This window comes from Brienomyrus brachyistius, chromosome 14 (genome assembly GCF_023856365.1).
Source record: "Brienomyrus brachyistius isolate T26 chromosome 14, BBRACH_0.4, whole genome shotgun sequence".
Taxonomy (NCBI): domain Eukaryota; kingdom Metazoa; phylum Chordata; class Actinopteri; order Osteoglossiformes; family Mormyridae; genus Brienomyrus; species Brienomyrus brachyistius.
This window is the reverse complement of record NC_064546.1, coordinates 24014927-24032469: the sequence shown is the minus strand read 5'-3', so window position 1 is coordinate 24032469 and position 17543 is coordinate 24014927. Positions and strand designations below refer to the sequence as shown.

General features: G+C 48.8%; 1 protein-coding gene across 2 annotated transcripts; it reads right to left on the bottom strand.

The window, feature by feature from the left end:
- Nucleotides 1-10108: 10108 nt before the first annotated feature.
- Nucleotides 10109-17538, bottom strand: btbd9 (BTB (POZ) domain containing 9). 2 transcript variants are annotated; one of them, XM_048973860.1, is made up of 11 exons: nucleotides 16375-17538; nucleotides 15398-15609; nucleotides 14614-14977; nucleotides 13589-13853; nucleotides 12993-13212; nucleotides 12389-12544; nucleotides 12199-12308; nucleotides 11930-12119; nucleotides 11723-11830; nucleotides 11509-11587; nucleotides 10109-11399 (listed from the first exon to the last, which is right to left on the bottom strand). In XM_048973860.1, exons 2-11 carry the CDS (start codon nucleotides 15580-15582, stop codon nucleotides 11181-11183), a joined length of 1896 nt encoding a protein of 631 aa, XP_048829817.1. In that variant the 5' UTR covers nucleotides 15583-15609; nucleotides 16375-17538; the 3' UTR covers nucleotides 10109-11180. The 2 variants fall into 2 exon arrangements, with proteins under 2 accessions (XP_048829817.1, XP_048829818.1); XM_048973861.1 differs by having other exon boundaries at nucleotides 12389-12508.
- Between the last annotated feature and the right edge of the window lie 5 nt (nucleotides 17539-17543).

Below are 17543 nucleotides of genomic sequence, written 5' to 3'. Positions count from 1 at the left end.
ATCTTCATAACTGTACTGCCCTGATAGAAAGACTCAAAATGGCGTCAGTTGCGCTTTGAAGATTAATAAATGGACTTTGAAATTCTTCTAAGATTGGAACGAGATTAGCATACTGTAATTTATGGAGGAAGCTCAAGACAGAAAAAACGTTTAGCAGGACAGAATATATAAGGAGTGTAAAGAAAAAGTCCAGTCATATCAACATGTAGCCTCAATTTAACGTATAAAATCGTTAAAACCTACAAACTGTCCGGGCTGACACTGGGACATACCAAATCCAGACAGATCAGTCTATGCGTACTGCTCATGTGTTCTTAATAGAAGTAGGCTGAAAAAGACCACGTGTATTTCTAACGGTAAGGCATCAATGCCGAGTTAAGGATTAACTGTAATTAGTACGTATGACACGTAAATTGGGTCAACCGTAAATATGTATAATATATTGTTCAAGGTTTTTAGCCCCTTTACAGCTGTCATGGTTCATTCCTTCCTCTGGGAAATCCCTTCATCCATGAGCTCACCTCCAGCGTTTACCTATATTTCCTCGGTTATTTATATATATATATATATATATATATATATATATATATATATATATATATATATATATATATATATATATATATAGAGAGAGAGAGAGAGAGAGAGAGAGAGAGAGAGAGAGAGAGACACACACACACACACACACACACACACACACACCACCGGTCAGTCATAACCTCTGACAGGTGACATGAATAACATTGACAGTGGCACCTGTCAAAGGTGTCATTATATATTAAGCAAGTGAACAGGCGGTTCTTCAGACTGATGCGTTGGAAGCAAGGAAATGGGCAAGAATAACGATTTGAGCGACTTTAACAAGGGACAAATTGTGATGACTAGAAGACTGGGTCAGAGCATCTCCAAAATGGTAGGTTTTGTGGGGTGTTGCTGGCACGCATTGGTCAGTACCTACCAAATGTGGTCCAAGGAAGGTCAACTGCTAAACCAAAGATGGGGTCATGGGCAACCAAGGCTCACTGAGGCGTGTGAGGAGTGTAGGCTCGCCCGTTTGGTCTGATCCCACAGGAGAACTGCTGACCCCCGTCCACCACCAAAAGCACCAACAATGGGCCCACCAGTGACAGAACTGGACCATGGAGCAATGGAAGAAGATGGCCTTGTGTATGAATCACGCTTTCTGTTACATCATGCGTGTGCGTTTGTGTCCTTCATTCACCTGAGGAAGATATGGCACCAGGGTGCATTATGGGAAGAAAGCAAGCTGATGGAGGCAGTGTGATGCTCTGAGCAATGGTCTGCTGGGAAGCCTTGGGTCCTGGCATTCATGTGGATGTTTTGACACGTATCCCCTACTTAAATATTGTTGTAGACCGAGTACACACCTTCATGGAAACGATATTCTCTGATGGCCTCTTACAGCAGGATAATGTACCCAGTCACACTACAAAAAATAGTTCAGGAATGGTTTGGGGAACAGAATTCAATATGTTTTTAAGGAAAAGAGTTCAAGGTGTTGACTTGGTCTTCACTAGATATCGATCCAATCAAGTGTCTGTGGGATCTGCTGCACAAAGAAGTCCAACCCATGGAGGCCCCACCACAAAGCTGACAAGGACTTAATGGATCTGCTGGTAATGTCTTGATGCCAGATAGCACAGGATACCTTCAGAGGGCTTGTAGAGTCCGTGCCTGAAGGGTGAGCACTATACAAGACAAGTGGTTTTAATATTTGAGTATGACTATTAAAAATCTACGCGCACACACACACACAGATCCTGGCCACTTTATTAGGTACACCTGTTCAGCTGCTTGTTGAAACAAATATCTAATCAACCAATCATATGTCAGGAGCACGACATATAAAATCATGCAGATACAGGTCAGGGGCTTTAGTTAATATTCACATCAAACTCCAGAATAGGGAAGCCAGGTGATGCTGAGATTTTGCAGCATGATTGTTGGTGCCAGACGGTCTGGTAACAGTGTTTCAGAAACTGCTGATCTACTGGGATTTTCACATACACCCATCTCTAGGGTTTACAGAGAATATTGGCTGAAAAAGAAAAAAAAAGATCCAGTGAAAGGTGGTTCTCTGAGAGAAAATGGCTTGTTGATGGCAGAGGTCAGAGAAGAATGGCCAGATTGGTTCAAGCTGATAGAAAAGCAACAGTAAATCAAAGAACCACTCGTTACAACCAAGGTATGCAGAAGAGCATCTCTGAATGCACAGCACATTGAACCCTGGAGCAGATGGGCTACAGCAGCAGAAGACCAGACCGGGTGCCACTCCTGTCAGCTAAGAACGGGAAGCCGAGGCTACAGTGAGCACTGGCTCACCAGACTGGACAATGGAAGACTGGGAAAAGCATTGCCTGCTCAGATGAGTCTCGATTTTTGCTGTGATGTTTGGGTCAGAATCTGGTGTAAACATGAAAGCTTGGATCCATCCTGCCTGGTATCAACAGTTCAAGCCTTTGCTGGTGACCTAAATGTGTGGCGGATAATGTCTTGGCTCACTTTGGGCCCCTTAGTACCAACTGGGCATCGTTTAAATGCCACAGCCTACCTGAGTGCCGCTGCTGACCATGCCCATCCCTTTATGACCACAGTGCGCCCAGCAGGATAACGCCCCATGTCACACAGCTCATATCATCAACATGACAGTGAGATCACTGTACTCAAATGGCCTCCTCAGTCACCAGATCTCAGTCCCACAGAACAACTGTGGGACGTAAAGGGAGATTCGCATCATGACGGCGAAGCCGACAAATCTGCAGCAGCTACGTGATGCTCTCAAGTCAACATGGACCGGAGTCTCTGAGGAATGTTTCAAGCACCTTGCTGAGTCTATGCCATGAAGAATTACGGCAGCTCTGAAGGCGAAAGGGGGGCCAACCTGATACTAGCAAGGTGTACCTAATAAAGTGGCCAGTGAGTGTGTGTGTGATATATATATATATATATATATATATATATATATATATATATATATATATATATATATATATATATATAGTCTAAGCAAATTGAGATACATCAGCATCAACATGGGGGCCTACGCTCTTCACGAGCAGAGGACTCGTTTGGAGTAATACTCCATGTTATTTCTAGATAAGAAAAATGTAATAATAAAATGCATATACATGGTACACTGTTAAGTTTTCTGTTCCCTGCAGATAAAATCTGTACTACCAGCAGCGCAGTATCGATTTGTAAATTGTAAAATTTTGAATTTCAAAACCTTTAAACGGTTTCCTTATTTATCCTGTTAACCATACAGTATGTTCTGTCTTGAGGATTGTAGATTTATGTGCCTCGGTATATTGTATGCTTTTGTATTATGTGCTAATCAGGGAGTATAATTTGTCTGATCTATAAATGAACTAAATGGGGAGATTTTTTTTAAAGATTTTACTCTAGAACCTTTCGCATGTGTGAGGAGAAAGCTTGCAGTAACAATGATGTTTAACTTGGTGTGACGGAGCTTAGCAAATTAGCAATGAGGAGCTGCGAGGTATGAGAATGGAGGAAGGGAGGGAAGCGAGGGGGCGATCTGGGCCAGTCTCCCATCAAAGTCTTGATGTCCTCCAGGTTGCCAGTTTACTCCAGCCCCAGGCTTCAGGGCCCCTTGTGGCTGCACAACAGAACTTCAAAGACAACCCCTACCGACATGCATGGATATACAATGATCACTTAGCGATCAATGTCATTCTGTGATAAACAGGTTTATGAATATGCTGGTTGAGCTTGGACGCAGACAGGGGCAAAGTTAGCCCCCCCTAATCATCTCCACAAATACTGAGTACAGCAATCAATGCTTCTCACAGCATTGTGTAAACCCTTATCAGCTCTCACCCTGAGGAATGGTTCAAAGACTGGAAACATATTCTCAAAAGAGATTAATTATATATAATCATTTGTTAAATCACTCTGTCTTTATTTAAAATTATAACTTAGATGAAGATCATTTAAGAGCCATTCATGCGGAAAGCCGGTTCATTGCAAAGATTTCACAATTTTTTTTACCATAACTGTAGGGTGGGACTTGAGATCAGAGGACCATAATGCACTGGTGCATCATACAAGCGGTATATATGCTTCTCAGGTGCTTTAACTGGAACAGACCCTGAACAATAACTGCCCACTCAGCAGACTGACTCATCACTTGTAAATCCACTCTAGTTTCCCTCAGAAGGGACAGATGCTTTACAAGATGACGAGAAACAAGGGGGGTGACTATCTATATCCCAAATGATCAAATTAATACTTTAAGTATATATGATGACCTCACATTGGTTTCATAGACGTAGAGCGACTATTAAAAAATTCTGCCTGACGAATGCTGAGCAATGACGAGAACCTGAATAATGATGCTCAGAATGATATGTTGAGTCATATATTACTGCCTTGTAACTTGATGGGGGAGAATGGCGTAGGATTACAGTCCAAAGTGTGTTGTAATAAGAGCCTATTGAAAAGCTTGCCCGAAACTATTTGTAAGAGAGACTAAATGTCATTAGCGGTGTGGTTAGCATCACAGCAGTTTATTCTGAGTGGAAACCAGAATCAAATTTTTTTTTATTTGCGCCCCAGCAAATCAGATTATGTGCAGCACAGAACGCAAAAATATAGAGCTCAATAACAGAATTGTGATTATGGATGTTGATTTATGAAGACCAAGCCTACGCAGAAATCGCTAAAATGGATTCCGGGAGAAATCCATAAACATACATGTTGGTCCATAAATTAGTGGCTTTCTTGCCCTTAATGCCTTTCATGTCACCCCACAGAGGTAATCGACAGTCTGAACATGGCCTTGTAGTAGATATGGATTCGCGGGAGATAACAAAGTGTTCAGAAAAACCAGCCTCGTCCCCAGGGAGGAGACCGTCTGGGGTTGCTACGAAACTTGTTTGGGTGAAGATGAATCTTTTTTGCCTGTCCTGACTTTAATAAGCAGCCTGTTCATATTCATGAAAGTCATTTCAGGAGGGAGCAGATATCACAGACTCGCCAAAATTGTTTTATGAATGTCAAGAGCAATAGTGAGGCCTTCAGGTGGGATTTGCATGCAGGCCGGGGAGAGCGTACCCAAGCGCGAGTGTGAAGGGTACGTACATGAGAGGACGCTCTGCACACAGGCCCGGGACAGGCCTGGAGATGAAACGTCCTCTGCGTGCCTGCATCCCTGCGGAACACGCTGGCACACCTGAGCCACGCAGGTGTCAGAACCTAAAAGCAGCTTCTCGATCTAATCAAAGTGCCGCCAAAACAGGAGAAAGGGAAGAACATGGAGGTGTTTGGGATGCCATGGGAAACAGACCAGCTGGCCGTCACCGGTGGCTCCTAAACGTAGAAAGAACAAGGAGGGACAAGGGTGCACAGAAAGGAGGGGAGATGCATCTACTAACCAATCAAATTGAGAGACCGAGGTTTATAGTGGTCATGTGACCGCAACAGGCTGCACATGCTCCGTCAGCCAGCCGCCTGCATAACCTACCATCGCCCCCCCACCCCGCTCATGTCACAGCACCTTTTCCTAACCCTGACCCCCCCACCAGCCATTCTGCACGCTACTATCCAGTCCAGCTGAGAAACTCATTAATTAGGCTCAGCTGAGCCTCTTAAATTTAAAATTTTAATGATTTTAACGAAAGTCACTTTAAACCAAATGAGGTTGCTAAAGACTTTAATTTCCCAATTGTGTTAAATTGTTGATAAGAGTAACTGTAATGCTTATAAATATATAATTAATTATAATGAATATCTGGTAATAATGAATAAAACACTCCATTAATATTATTCATTCATAAAATGTTGCTCCTTAAAATAATAAATATCTTTATTTCGTTTAATTAATCAATGATTACTCATTTGTACAATGGTTGTAGAACCATCGTTAATGGCTTTTCTGTTGCTGGAGTGTAAGGCAATTACAAGCAAGGAAATACACGAAGAAGCACATTTCTTTTCTGAGAGCGTTTTACACAAGGTTGCGTGTTTATCGATTAATGAGCTACCAACGGTTGGCTTCTACTGGGCCTTCACAAACAGACAAACTCATACAAATGAAGGCCAGCCTGTCTGGCAGAACTTCTTTTATGGCGTTTGATAACGCCTCGCAGTCATCGGGATGCTGCAGAAATACAGATTTGTTACACAGAGTTGCAATGCCTAGCGCTCCGGCACGCGGCAGATAGGGGGTGCGAGACGCTGCTTGATATTATGATATTAACCCTTCATAAGCTTCCATTACGAAACAGTTCGCAAAATGGACATGCCGCTGATCTTCACGGCGACCACCGTCCCCCATCACCTCCTTCCATGCGGAGCCGTAATGCGTGTCCCCGCTTACTTGCCACGCGCTGGGAAAGCCGCAGGTTAGATGCCGTCGCGCGATGGGAGGCTCGGAGCTCCGCACTAGGACGCCCACGCGGCCGTGGGATCCCGGGATCGCCGTGGTATCTTTTAGTCGGCCGCAGTTTGGACTCCCGTTAAACCGGGGGACCTGCCAGCTCGCTGCTCACATGCTGATCTCACAAAGGCTTCGCATTATCTACCATTTTATTCACTGCGTTACTAAGCATGTGGCTTATTTAAGGTTACTGAAAATTACACGTGGTTCTACCCTCTCGTACCATAGGGGATTTCACAGAAAACCTTGTGGGCTGAGATTCTTTCTCAATGGTTTAGCAACAGGGTCCATGTTTCCTTTCCTAACAGGACAGCCTGCTCTTATGGACCCTGGGAGGTTAAGATTCTGCTCATGCTCTGGTTACTATGTGTATGTGTGTGCCTGTGGGGGGGGGGGGGGGGGCGATGTCACCGGCTGAATAAGGAAATATATCTCTGCAGCAACTGTTTGCAAAACAAACGTCAAGAGAAGCAGCTTGTTATTATGTAAATTTGCAGAGGGGTTTCGATTTGTTGAGCGCAGACACAAAATGCATCTATTTTACATGACTTTGCTACAAGAGCGCTCAGCAGAAGCGTGATTCTGGATGACAGGCGTCCGTACAATAAATATAACATGTGATTTCTGCACGGTCATGTGACCAACTGCCCCCCGTGGCCTGGGGTGGTGGCAAGGAAGATGGAAGGATAATCTTAAATACCTTTACAAGATATTCACAAGATAAGGCTCGCGTGCAGGTGTCCTCCACATTACTTAAAAAGCATGCTCATTTACCTGTAGTCGACATGCCGGGAGATTCCCAGGGAGCTGAGACAGCCCAAGAAGGCAGCCCCCTGCTGGTACCCAGCGTGGTCGGGCTGTTTACCCCCGGGTTCGCCTTTGCGGCTTCCTATCCAACGGCGCCCTCTTGTGGGGGAAGGTCCCGCTAAGTGATATTTTTGTCTCCGCCAGCATGAATAGATTTCCCGGAGGTTCTGTAATCAACAATATGTCGTGGAATCGGAGGCGACAAAACGACGACCCGAGTGAGACACCAGGCGCGTGAAGTTGACCTGCACCGTGCTTCTGCCGCAGAATATAACCGTTTGTGCGCTACTGAATGCAAATAACACAAGTGCTTAAAAGACCGTGGAAACTGATGTTCAGGCACCAGAACAGGGGACGTCAGAAGAGAATAACGCCGGGATGGAAAGCAGACGGGGGGGAGACAGGAGAGTGAGCAGGAGACAGATTGATGTGCATTAGTGTGAGTCCCCCCCCCAACAGCGAAATTACAGCCCCGAAACCCAAAGGAGGTAAACAATTTTTTTTTGCCCTAATGATTTTCCATCCCTTTACAGTCCAGTTACCAGGGGAACAGGTGTGTATGTGTATATGCATAAAAATTGTATATCCTGGCATCTTAATGTGCAACTTCTGGTATTATATTTAAATTACACACACACAGAGACAATAAACCAACAGACAGAAAATAAAAGTGCAATTTCATTTGGCAAAACACAAATCACTGTCTGACAATTGTAAATATAATACAAGAGCTGCTTAAGTGCCAATTTAAGGTTGCAGTTGTTGCTGTGTTCTGGCAAACTCCTCAGTGAGAACCCAATCAGTGAGTAGCAGCAGAGTGCCCCCCCCCCCCCCCCCGACTCTGGTGCCCCTGACGCTGACGGCCGTGGGGGCACTGAGGCGTGACTGGGGGCATGACCGACTGCGAGGTGTCACACCAGGTGAGGCAGTGATATTTAACCTGGCCGGCCGCAGGCAGCCTCACCACGGAGGTGATGGCGTCAGTAAGATCCTGCCAGCATTCTTAGTAGCGGCGGCTGGCGACAGAGGATTGTATCGCCCGGGAGTGATGGACATTTGCATATCCGAGACACAGCGATGAACACGGCTCGCGTGTGGGGTGTGCTTTTGATTAACGCCGCTGATTGACTGATTATCACATACTTTATTGTTTATGCACTTTGGCTGTGTTTTTTTCCCTTCATTTCCTGAGCTGTTCATCAAACTGTGCTCTATCTCCCAACTCTTAAGAGGAACGAAGGCCGGCTTCATCTGTACGGCAGCCTGGACGGGTCAATAATCACCGCATACGAGTCAACGCAGCATCCAGATCTTTTCTCTGATTGGCTGGAAGAGCATGGAGTGTACAAGGATGACTCAGCTGATATCCAGCCGGTGATAGAGATCTGAGGAGACGCCTTATGAGAGCAATGGTAGCGAGGCCTTCTCTAGCTGGGGGGGCCTTCGTAATCCAGGGCCCGAATTCAGCCTGGGAGCTGTGCTAATTCTGGGGGAAATTGCTGGATGGCTTGATTAGTGCAGTAAGAGACAGGGATCAAAGTCGCACTACCGCCAGAGGTGCATGCTCACCGCCGGGGTTCAAGCCGTTCGTGATTAGCTTTAATCAGACACGCTTGCAGCATCCTGGGCTGGTAAACATCCTCTCGCTCGTCCTGCTCCGCTCCTGCCGCGGGCTCCTTCCTTCATTAGCGGAAATTAGCACCGGTGCTAATGAGCGACCTGTACGGCAAGGCGTTCCCGGCTTCCTCCCGGTTCACCCACCCTTCCCCCTCTCCACACCCTCAGCTTACCGCAGGCTCCCCCCGCAACCTGACTGCGCCCCTCCCCCCCCATGATGGTAGCCAGCTAGCTGGTTAGAAGAACCCGCCGTTCTCCTAAATGCGGAACACATTTAATATTTAGTGTAGTGACTGTTTGTGGGCAACAGAGGGCCACCCAAACCTTGAGTAAACGCCAACGCTGCCCTAGACACACTAACATTTCCTGTGATTCTCAACTGCGTCGGTTGAGGATAAGAAGAAACCAACAAACCACCCTCCCCAGTGTTAGTCACAGGACCCGTCCCTGGGTATCGGCCCATGAGGAATGGACTCCTCTGTGGGGGAATATAATCAGAGGCAGTCGGCCAGAGCAGACTGTTGGGCCGGCTGGTGCCGCGCTGGGAACCACGATTAAGATTCTGGGCCAGACGGGCGGCGTCTCCTCAGATCGCTGCCACTCAACAGAGTCTGGGTGCGCTGGAACAATCCGCATGTGCATGTCTGTGCTCTTTGTTCTGTCTTCCCTTCCTATCCTTTGTGGGGTGTCTGATTCCACCCCCACACTGAGGTCCCCTGATTACACCGACAAGAGTGACAGTAATTGAGGTGCTCTCATGCCGGTTGTTTTGCTTCCCCCCTTTAATGAAAGTGGCATTATGGTGTCAGTCACGGTTCGGCTTCTGATTGACGCATCGCCTTATATCCCTCTGAGATGCGCAGTCAGACGAGATCCTCCCGCGGCTCTTGGTTTCCTAACTTCCCAGCTCCGTCGGAGATTAAAGTGGGGAGAACACAAGCAGGGGACAAATTTAAACATTTTCACAGGAATGTGGAGGAAGTAAAAAAAAAAAAAAAAAAAGGCCATTCTTAACAGATCAGGCCTCTTAAAATGAATTTGGTGCCTGATGACCGCAGCAGAGCATGTTTACTGCTCTACCCGGAGACAGACTGTTCTGTGCTGATAAATGTCACATCACTCACATTAAAAACAGGCCGGGGGCATCTCCAGGACTACAATTACTACAGATAATATGGTCTTCCTCCAGAAAAGTACAATTATCACATGCAATACACACACACACACACACACACAAGCTTCAGAAACAAACACAGCCACAAGTTTGATTTTCCCAAACTCTTGTTTTTAATAAAGATTCCAAGCTTGAGTGACCACAGAGGCAGCCAGTCACAAATGCCAAAGGGAAGGTTGGGGCGGGGTTAAGCACAGTGTCAGCCATGGGGCGGAGCCCCCGTTACCATATTCTCCAGAAGCTCTGACCCACGGTGCTCACCATTTTCCAGGCGTGCCACTGCACCCCTCCCCCCTCCCCACAGTGTCATTTATTAATAACAGTCCTCTACTATGATCAGTATATTAAATCACAGCTGCATAAACAACAAGAGCACGGAGTGCTGGAAGAACAAGCGAGCCCCATAAGTGATGCACGGCAGGAAGCGACCCGACTGGGGCCCGGATTCACCACCTGCTTCTGTGCCGTAATGGAGTCTGCCGTCTCAACACCGAGTGAAGGGCTTGTAGTTGTTTGTTTTTTACTTGTCTTTAAATACCCTGGGGGTAAGCAAGAGGTGAAACACAGACAAAGGAGTAAAAAGGGAGGATAACATAACTGTACCACAAGGAGACGCCAATGAAAGGGGTGCTGCAGTGCATGCTAGGAGAACAAAAACATGCCAACACCGAACCAGCTCCGCAAAGAACAGTGGTAAACCAAAAATTAAAAAAAAAAAAAAAAAAACTTGCTTCAGCCCCCCCTCTGAACTGGGAAATAGGTCCGGTCCATTCTCTTCCTGAGCTCCCCTTTCCCTCCTCAGCTGTGGATGAGTCCACATCATTTGATGACGAGCCAGGAGAGCATGATCTGGGGGGGTAGTGCCGCTCCTACCCTGGCATGTGTATACTTGTACCCTAAGTGTACTATTATTCTTAATTAATTGCCTATTACCTACCAGAAGTCCCTGACCTCCTCATGTGTGATTATAAAACTCTGTCACCTCATTCCAGCTTATAAAATGAACCAAAACTTCAGACGACGTCTCAGAGTTCTTCTGAACCATTCCTTCGTAATCCTTTCGGTAATAAATAATTAGCTTAGCAGCATGGAGCATCTCCCCCAGAGACCTGTGCACGCAGTCCGATCGGCTCCTCCGTCTCTTCAGCAGGGGGAGGGGCCTCAGTGGTTGGACTGCGAGGAGGATGAGGAGGACGGGGAAGGCTGCTGGGACATGGAGTGTAGGGGGGCCAGGTTCTGGGTTCGGGATGGGCGTGGGGGGCGGGGCTGCTGGGGCAGCTGGGGGGCGGGGCTGGGGTCAGGGGTGCCCAGCCCGGGGGTGCCCTCCTTCACCTCCACGTCCAGCTGGGCTGGACACTCGAAGTGGACGCAGTGGAAGACCTGTGAGGGGGTCAGCTGTGGTAAGGGGCTCAGCTATGAGGAGCCAAGAAAATGAGCCGCTAAAAGGACACCGGTGATTGGGCAGCTCACTGCCACACCCCCAACTCACCTCATTAGCCGTGTTGTGCGTTCCCACGATGCGGATGAAGCAGGCGGGCTGCTTCTCAAAGGTCAGCGTCTGCCACGACCTTCGCGGGGGGGGGGGGGGGTGGGATGACAGCAATCAGGACAACGCACGCACATCAGCTCTCTCCACATCCTTAGAGATTAGCATAGGCTAACGTGGTCTCGGTATATTGATCCGGGCAGCTGGGCGGACACACCTGCATGCCACCTTGGTACGGTCCACGACGCGGAGCCACTGCTGCTGATTGGTGGAGAGTTCGACGTAGTAGCTGTAACTTCGCTCGTCACAGTCCCACAGGAGCAGCCTGACGCAGCCAGGAAGTGAGGATCATTAATTTTTTTATTTATTTCGGGGGGTGGAATTAGAACTGGAGGAGGAAAGCGGGGGGGGGGAGTCGTCCTACCTGAGCGAGGATATCACATAGGGCTGGGCCAGCTGAATAACGATGGCCCCGGAGCCCAGCTGGTGGCAGGTGTAACCAGAGTCCCAATCGTAGTTGCGCGTGTCGCCGTTCAGCAGCGCGTTACGGCTCCGGCTGACGCCCTCGATGACGCTGGCGCAGGCCGTGATGGTGGCCACGTTCTCCGAGGCCACTGCCAGGAGGAAGTGATGTCAGAGCCCCCCCCAAGAGCAGCGACGGCCCCTCGGACCCCAATCCCATCGGCCGCTTACCCAGAAGCCCTTTCTCCAGCGTGAAGGGCCGATGGGTGAACATGCACTCGAAGGCCACCAGGTGGAAGACCTTGTTGACAGTGTTGTGGGTTCCCACGATGCGCACGTACCTGAGGGACACAGAAAGGCGGGATGTGGGTCTCATGCGAGCGCACGCGGGATGGGCGGGGCGTCACTCCCGCAGCGTTACCTGCAGACACGCGCTGGGAAGTAGAGGTTTTGCCAGGAGCGGCACAGAACCTTGGAGTGGTCCACCACACGCACCCAGTCCAGCTCGTCCATGGACACCTCGATGTAGTACGAGTACGACCTGCGCAGGAAGGAAAGGGACCAGTGGGCGGGACTTCTGCATCCCGTCAATCACTGCGATCACTCAACTTCCTGTTATTCACTAGTTTCATCACATAACATATGCAGGTATGCATTCGCTGTATAAAGTGATACTGCTGACAATTTGTATTAACAGCACAAATGCATGTGCATTTATGTGCATTTGCACTGAAATGACAAGAAATTACTCTGCATTTTAACCTTCATGTAGCTAATGCGCACTTCATTTGCGGTATAAAGGATAACATGCACGGTAATTTGTCGTAACAGCATGTATCACGTAAAACAGCATCTCTGCCTCCCTGTCTGTATATTTGTTGATTTAAACACTTTTCTTATCCCTGTATCCAACCCTTCAGGCACAGAGGAATAATGCGGCAGCGCACATTTGTTTTGTGTTTTTTTTGCACAGCCCGTTAACGGGCAGCTTGTTTCCGTGAGATTCCCCCGCCCGCATGTCGTACCGGCTGTCCCGGTCCCACAACAGGATGCGGATGTGGTTGATGATGGAGGCCTGGCCTAACTTGACTTGGATGCCGGCGCGGCCCTCGTCCTCAATGGGGTGCCTGGAGAAGCCATGGTCCAAATCGTAGTTCTGCGTGTCGCCGTCCAGGAGCGCCGACTTCAGCTCGCCCTTCACCACCTGGGCACCGTGCTTCATGGTGGCGATGTTCTCCTCGGGGACTGATTGGGGCAAGAAAACAAAAGTAGCCATTACCAGCTGCGAGCGTTGAGCGTCGGTACTGACGACCCCGAAACCGGTAGCTGCACAAGCCCGGCGACATCCCCCCGCAGCCTGGCCTCTTACACACGTCCATATGGGCACCATTACGAGCACATCTTCTGACAATTCGCAAGGACTGTTATCACGCGTTAGCTGAACTGCAGGCAGGGGAACCTGAAGCCCACAAAATTAAAATCGGCCCCCGGACTAGCCCCCAGAGGCCTCTGTGCACCAAATCCAGCCCTCATTCGAGGACCAATTACGTTTTCCGGGGCAGATAACGGCTCTGCTCCAAATTGACTATAACTAAACAGGCACTAGGACCAGGGGGCTCACTCAGCATGCCGCGGTAGTTGAGGTCCATGTCGCGGCTCTCAGAGCGCATCTTAATAGCGTCCAGCAGGTCGTCGGGGCTGACGAGGCCAGACGGCCGCACCACATTCAGCATCTCCGTCAGGCTCATGAGAGGCAGCCGCACCACCGACATCACTTCCTGTGCTGTGGACTCGCCGTTGTGCCGGCACCAGCGGCTCAGTGCCAGGAAAATGTCCTTCTCAGTGGCGGCAAAGGAGTCTCTGCGGACCACCGTCAAAAGGGCCGTCTGTGGGAAGGAGTATGGGGAGAGAGACCGGTATGTCTAAAATAATATTATAATTACATGGTATTTATTTCGCTTTTAACTAAAGTGATGTATGATTTAGAAAGTAGGACCAGCCAGTCCCAGGGGCTGGCATTTGAGGGCCTTACTCAGGGGCCCAACAGTGACAGCACTCTGCCAGCCTTGGGATTTGAACCAGCAACCTTCTGATCAGGCACGACCTCTTAACCCACTGGGCACACACACATACCATTCACACCTACGGATATTTTGGTAGTGTTTGTGTCAGTGAATGGTGTGTGATTGTGCCCTGCGATGGGCTGGCTCCCCATCCTGGGTTGTTCCCTGCCTCGTACCCATAGCTTCCGGGATAGGCTCCGGACCCCCCGCGACCCAGTAGGATAAGTGGTTTGGAGAATGATGGATGGATGGATGGATGGATGAATGAATGAATGAATGAACCTTTGCATGTTTTAGGACCGTGGAGGGAAATCGGTGTACCCAGAGGAAACCGCACAATGACATGGTGAAACATGCAAACTCCACACGCACACAGCCAGGATGGAGACTCAAATTCTCCAGAGGTGTGAGGCAGCCATGACACCCACAACACCGTTCTGCTGCCCCCTCCTCCGGGACTGATAAAGTGCATTTTATAACTAATATGTAAAAACAACAATGACATTTATAGTCATAGGCAGATGCACAGTGCTGACAAACTGCTTCCTCCTGACACCAAGCCCCCTGCCCCGATCCCACCCACCTTGGAGAGGGCGAGGAAGCCGTCAGACACCAGCACCTCAGGGGCGTGCCGGTCCATGTACGCACAGCAGGCGGCGCTGAGCGTGTCCAGGCAGTACAGGCTGGCCACGTCAAACACCAGGCACACGTTGTGGGTGTGCAGGATGGTGCGCAGGAACTCCGACACAGAGTCTTCCAGTGGTTGCAAGCCGTAGCGGTGTGCCAGGCCCAGAAAGTCCAGCAGCGTCTCCTCGCGGGCCGAGCTCAGGCTGGCCCGGCCCGTGTACAGGTACTGCAGCAGCATGGAAAAGGCCTCTGCCCGCGTGTCCCCCAGAGGCACCTCAGCCTGGGGCTGAGACTCCTTCATGCCTCCATAAAGCAGAGCTCTGAGTGGGAGGGGTGGAGACATCACATGACCCAGGTCTGACCAATCAGTTATATCCTGAGGTCTCCAGATAAACCTCATTTAAAACGATTGGGGAATAAAAATCTTGCTCTCAGGATCTTGCACGCTTAGTGAATAACTGCCACATAACCTTGTTCTGTCAAATTTAATTTAAACGATAAATTGCTATTAAATTTGTATTTGACCCGACATTATCACTGAAAGCAGGATGCATTAGGCTCATAGTATCAAATATGACCTGCAGAGCCTCCAACACCAGCTTGGATTGAGGGTATTGATCTGCGGTGCAAACATTCGGCTCACAAAGTGCTCAGGGTCAGAGACGATAATAACAAGCTTCTAGCGAGTCACACAATAACCGCATCGACCGCTCACACCTGTTAATATCGCAGGATGTTACCTGAAAAAGTGACAGCGGGCAGCCAGGATCACCCGGTGCGCGGGAAAGCGCTTCTCCTCCACGATGAAGGTAACATCGCTGTAGTCCTCACCCGGCACCAAGGCCCCCAGCTGCTCCGACAGCAGGTGCACATGGTCGATCTCCGACACGGAGCCGTGGGGTCGCAGAGGGTGGCTGTTACTCATGGCCGCCACCGCGGGGCGCTATCACGGCTGGCGGATGGAGAGAGGGGTGGGGACGCCTGTCATTCCGCGTCGCTCTCAATATATTCACCATCATCCAGTTACATGGGTACGTTAAAGCGTCGCCAGTGAGGTTAATTTACTGAAAAAATCCCCGGCTTTTAATATCAGCTGTTTATGACTCAGACGAATGAAAGCAAGAGGGCCGAGCTGCCGTCGCCTCCTATTCATGATTAAGACAGCGGCTGTACCGCCTGTTTTTCCGGCCTCAGCACAGTTCAGAAACACGCCTTAAAACTGAACACCAGCGAAACCTGGACGCCGTGTTCTTTGCGATGTTTTAATGTCAATCAGCCGCCTCCGGTGCAGACGGACACGCGCGCGGCGGGCTGCACGAGCCCCCCTGCCCGGTGCCACAGCCATTACGGCCAGTCAGTCACCTTACACATGTAAATTCGACGGTATTTTTTATTCGCCCGGTTGAAACGCCCCGATAATCCGGCATTCATGCACACGAGTAGCTCCGGGATCGCCCGGATCAGGTACCGAAACCCCTTTTCACGGTGCGTCATCTCTTTCCTACATTTAATCGAGAACCAAACCGCGCAGCTCCGGCTGTTAGCGCTGCATCTCTGTTGTGGCGATAAATATGCTAGTAAAAGTCAGCGCTGTCTGCATATTTGGGTCTATAGAGGCTCCCCGGAGACTCGGAACCGGTGCTTTCCGTCACTCGGTATTGACAGCTGGCAAGAGCAGCCCGACCCTCCCCCTTCGGGCTTCTGGCCGGAGACCTACCGGGCAGCGGCTAGCCGGCAAGCTAACGAAGATGCGGCACTGCTCCCCTCGGCTTCCAGGCTCCTTTTTCTGTCAGAATAACGCAGACCCACAGGCGACAGGACGACTCCCCGGCAGCGGCACCAGCGACGCGAACCGGCGGTTAGACACCGACTGCCGACGTCAGAGTCGCGAATCCAAACTGGGCCAACTACGCGTGACCCGGATGTTGTTAATGGTGTCACATTTATAGAGAAACGAGCATCCCCCACCGGCCAGGAAGCCAAAAGACAAGAAACGACATCATCATCCAGCTCGGCAGTAGGCGCTAGTTCACCTTCTAGAATTTAGAAGCTTAATTCTGGTAAGAACTCAGTCTTACAACTGCTTTAGGTCTATATGTTGCTGAAAAGGATTACAAATGGTATGAATAGTTGTTTTTCAAACGCTCAGTATACTTATTTTCATCCACCCATTTTATTTTCTTCTGCGTTCTCGTGTTTTAGTGTCAAACATCACTGAGTAATGCAGAGACTTTAGAGAATACAAGTGATGTAGACTGGGGAGAAGTAAGTAATTGCTAAGCCATTACTTTACTGTCAAAGAGTCTATGAATTTCTCTAAAATTAAAGCAATTTTCCTGCATATCATTGAATATATAAATGGTCTCAAATGTTCCTTATTTTCCTCCCTGTGATCAGCTAAGTCTAACAGCCTGTTTTACCCAAGTGCCACATTTGCCATAACCAGCCCAGAGTTCCCATCCTATCACTTGTGAATGTTAAGAAGCCTGCCTGAAAGATCGTGATTTATGTGCCCAAACAGAGCCTTGTTCTTGCTGTTGGAACACATCCAGCTTCATGCTGCTTAACCATTCAGGTCACCCCGTCCTCTCAGATAAGTAATGACCCAGGACAGGATCTACCTGCGTCTGAGAGAGAATCAGTATCTATATACTTTAAGGCCTACCTGCAAGAAAGAGACATTAATGCCAAGATGACTTATCTTAACCACTATACATCTTAGAAGAAAGCACAGCATACGTGTACCTTTCAATCTCCAATTTAAGATTATTGAGTATAATGCTGGAGAAGTTTTAATTATTTTGCTGTGTGCATTCTGTGTTGCTTAGCGTTGGTCATACCATGAAGTGACTGGGTCAGACGCACGTTCCTATTGCAGAGTAAGAG

What these genes read in the sequence shown, in the direction of transcription:
- btbd9 (XM_048973860.1), bottom strand. Translation starts at nt 15,582, where the DNA reads ATGAGTAACAGCCACCCTCTGCGACCCCACGGCTCCGTGTCGGAGATC. An exon ending in TTCCCAGCGCGTGTCTGCAG is followed by an intron (nt 12,309 to 12,388) that starts GTAACGCTGCGG and finishes TGTGTCCCTCAG; the next exon opens with GTACGTGCGCATCGTGGGAA. An exon ending in GCTGGAGAAAGGGCTTCTGG is followed by an intron (nt 12,120 to 12,198) that starts GTAAGCGGCCGA and finishes TCCTCCTGGCAG; the next exon opens with TGGCCTCGGAGAACGTGGCC.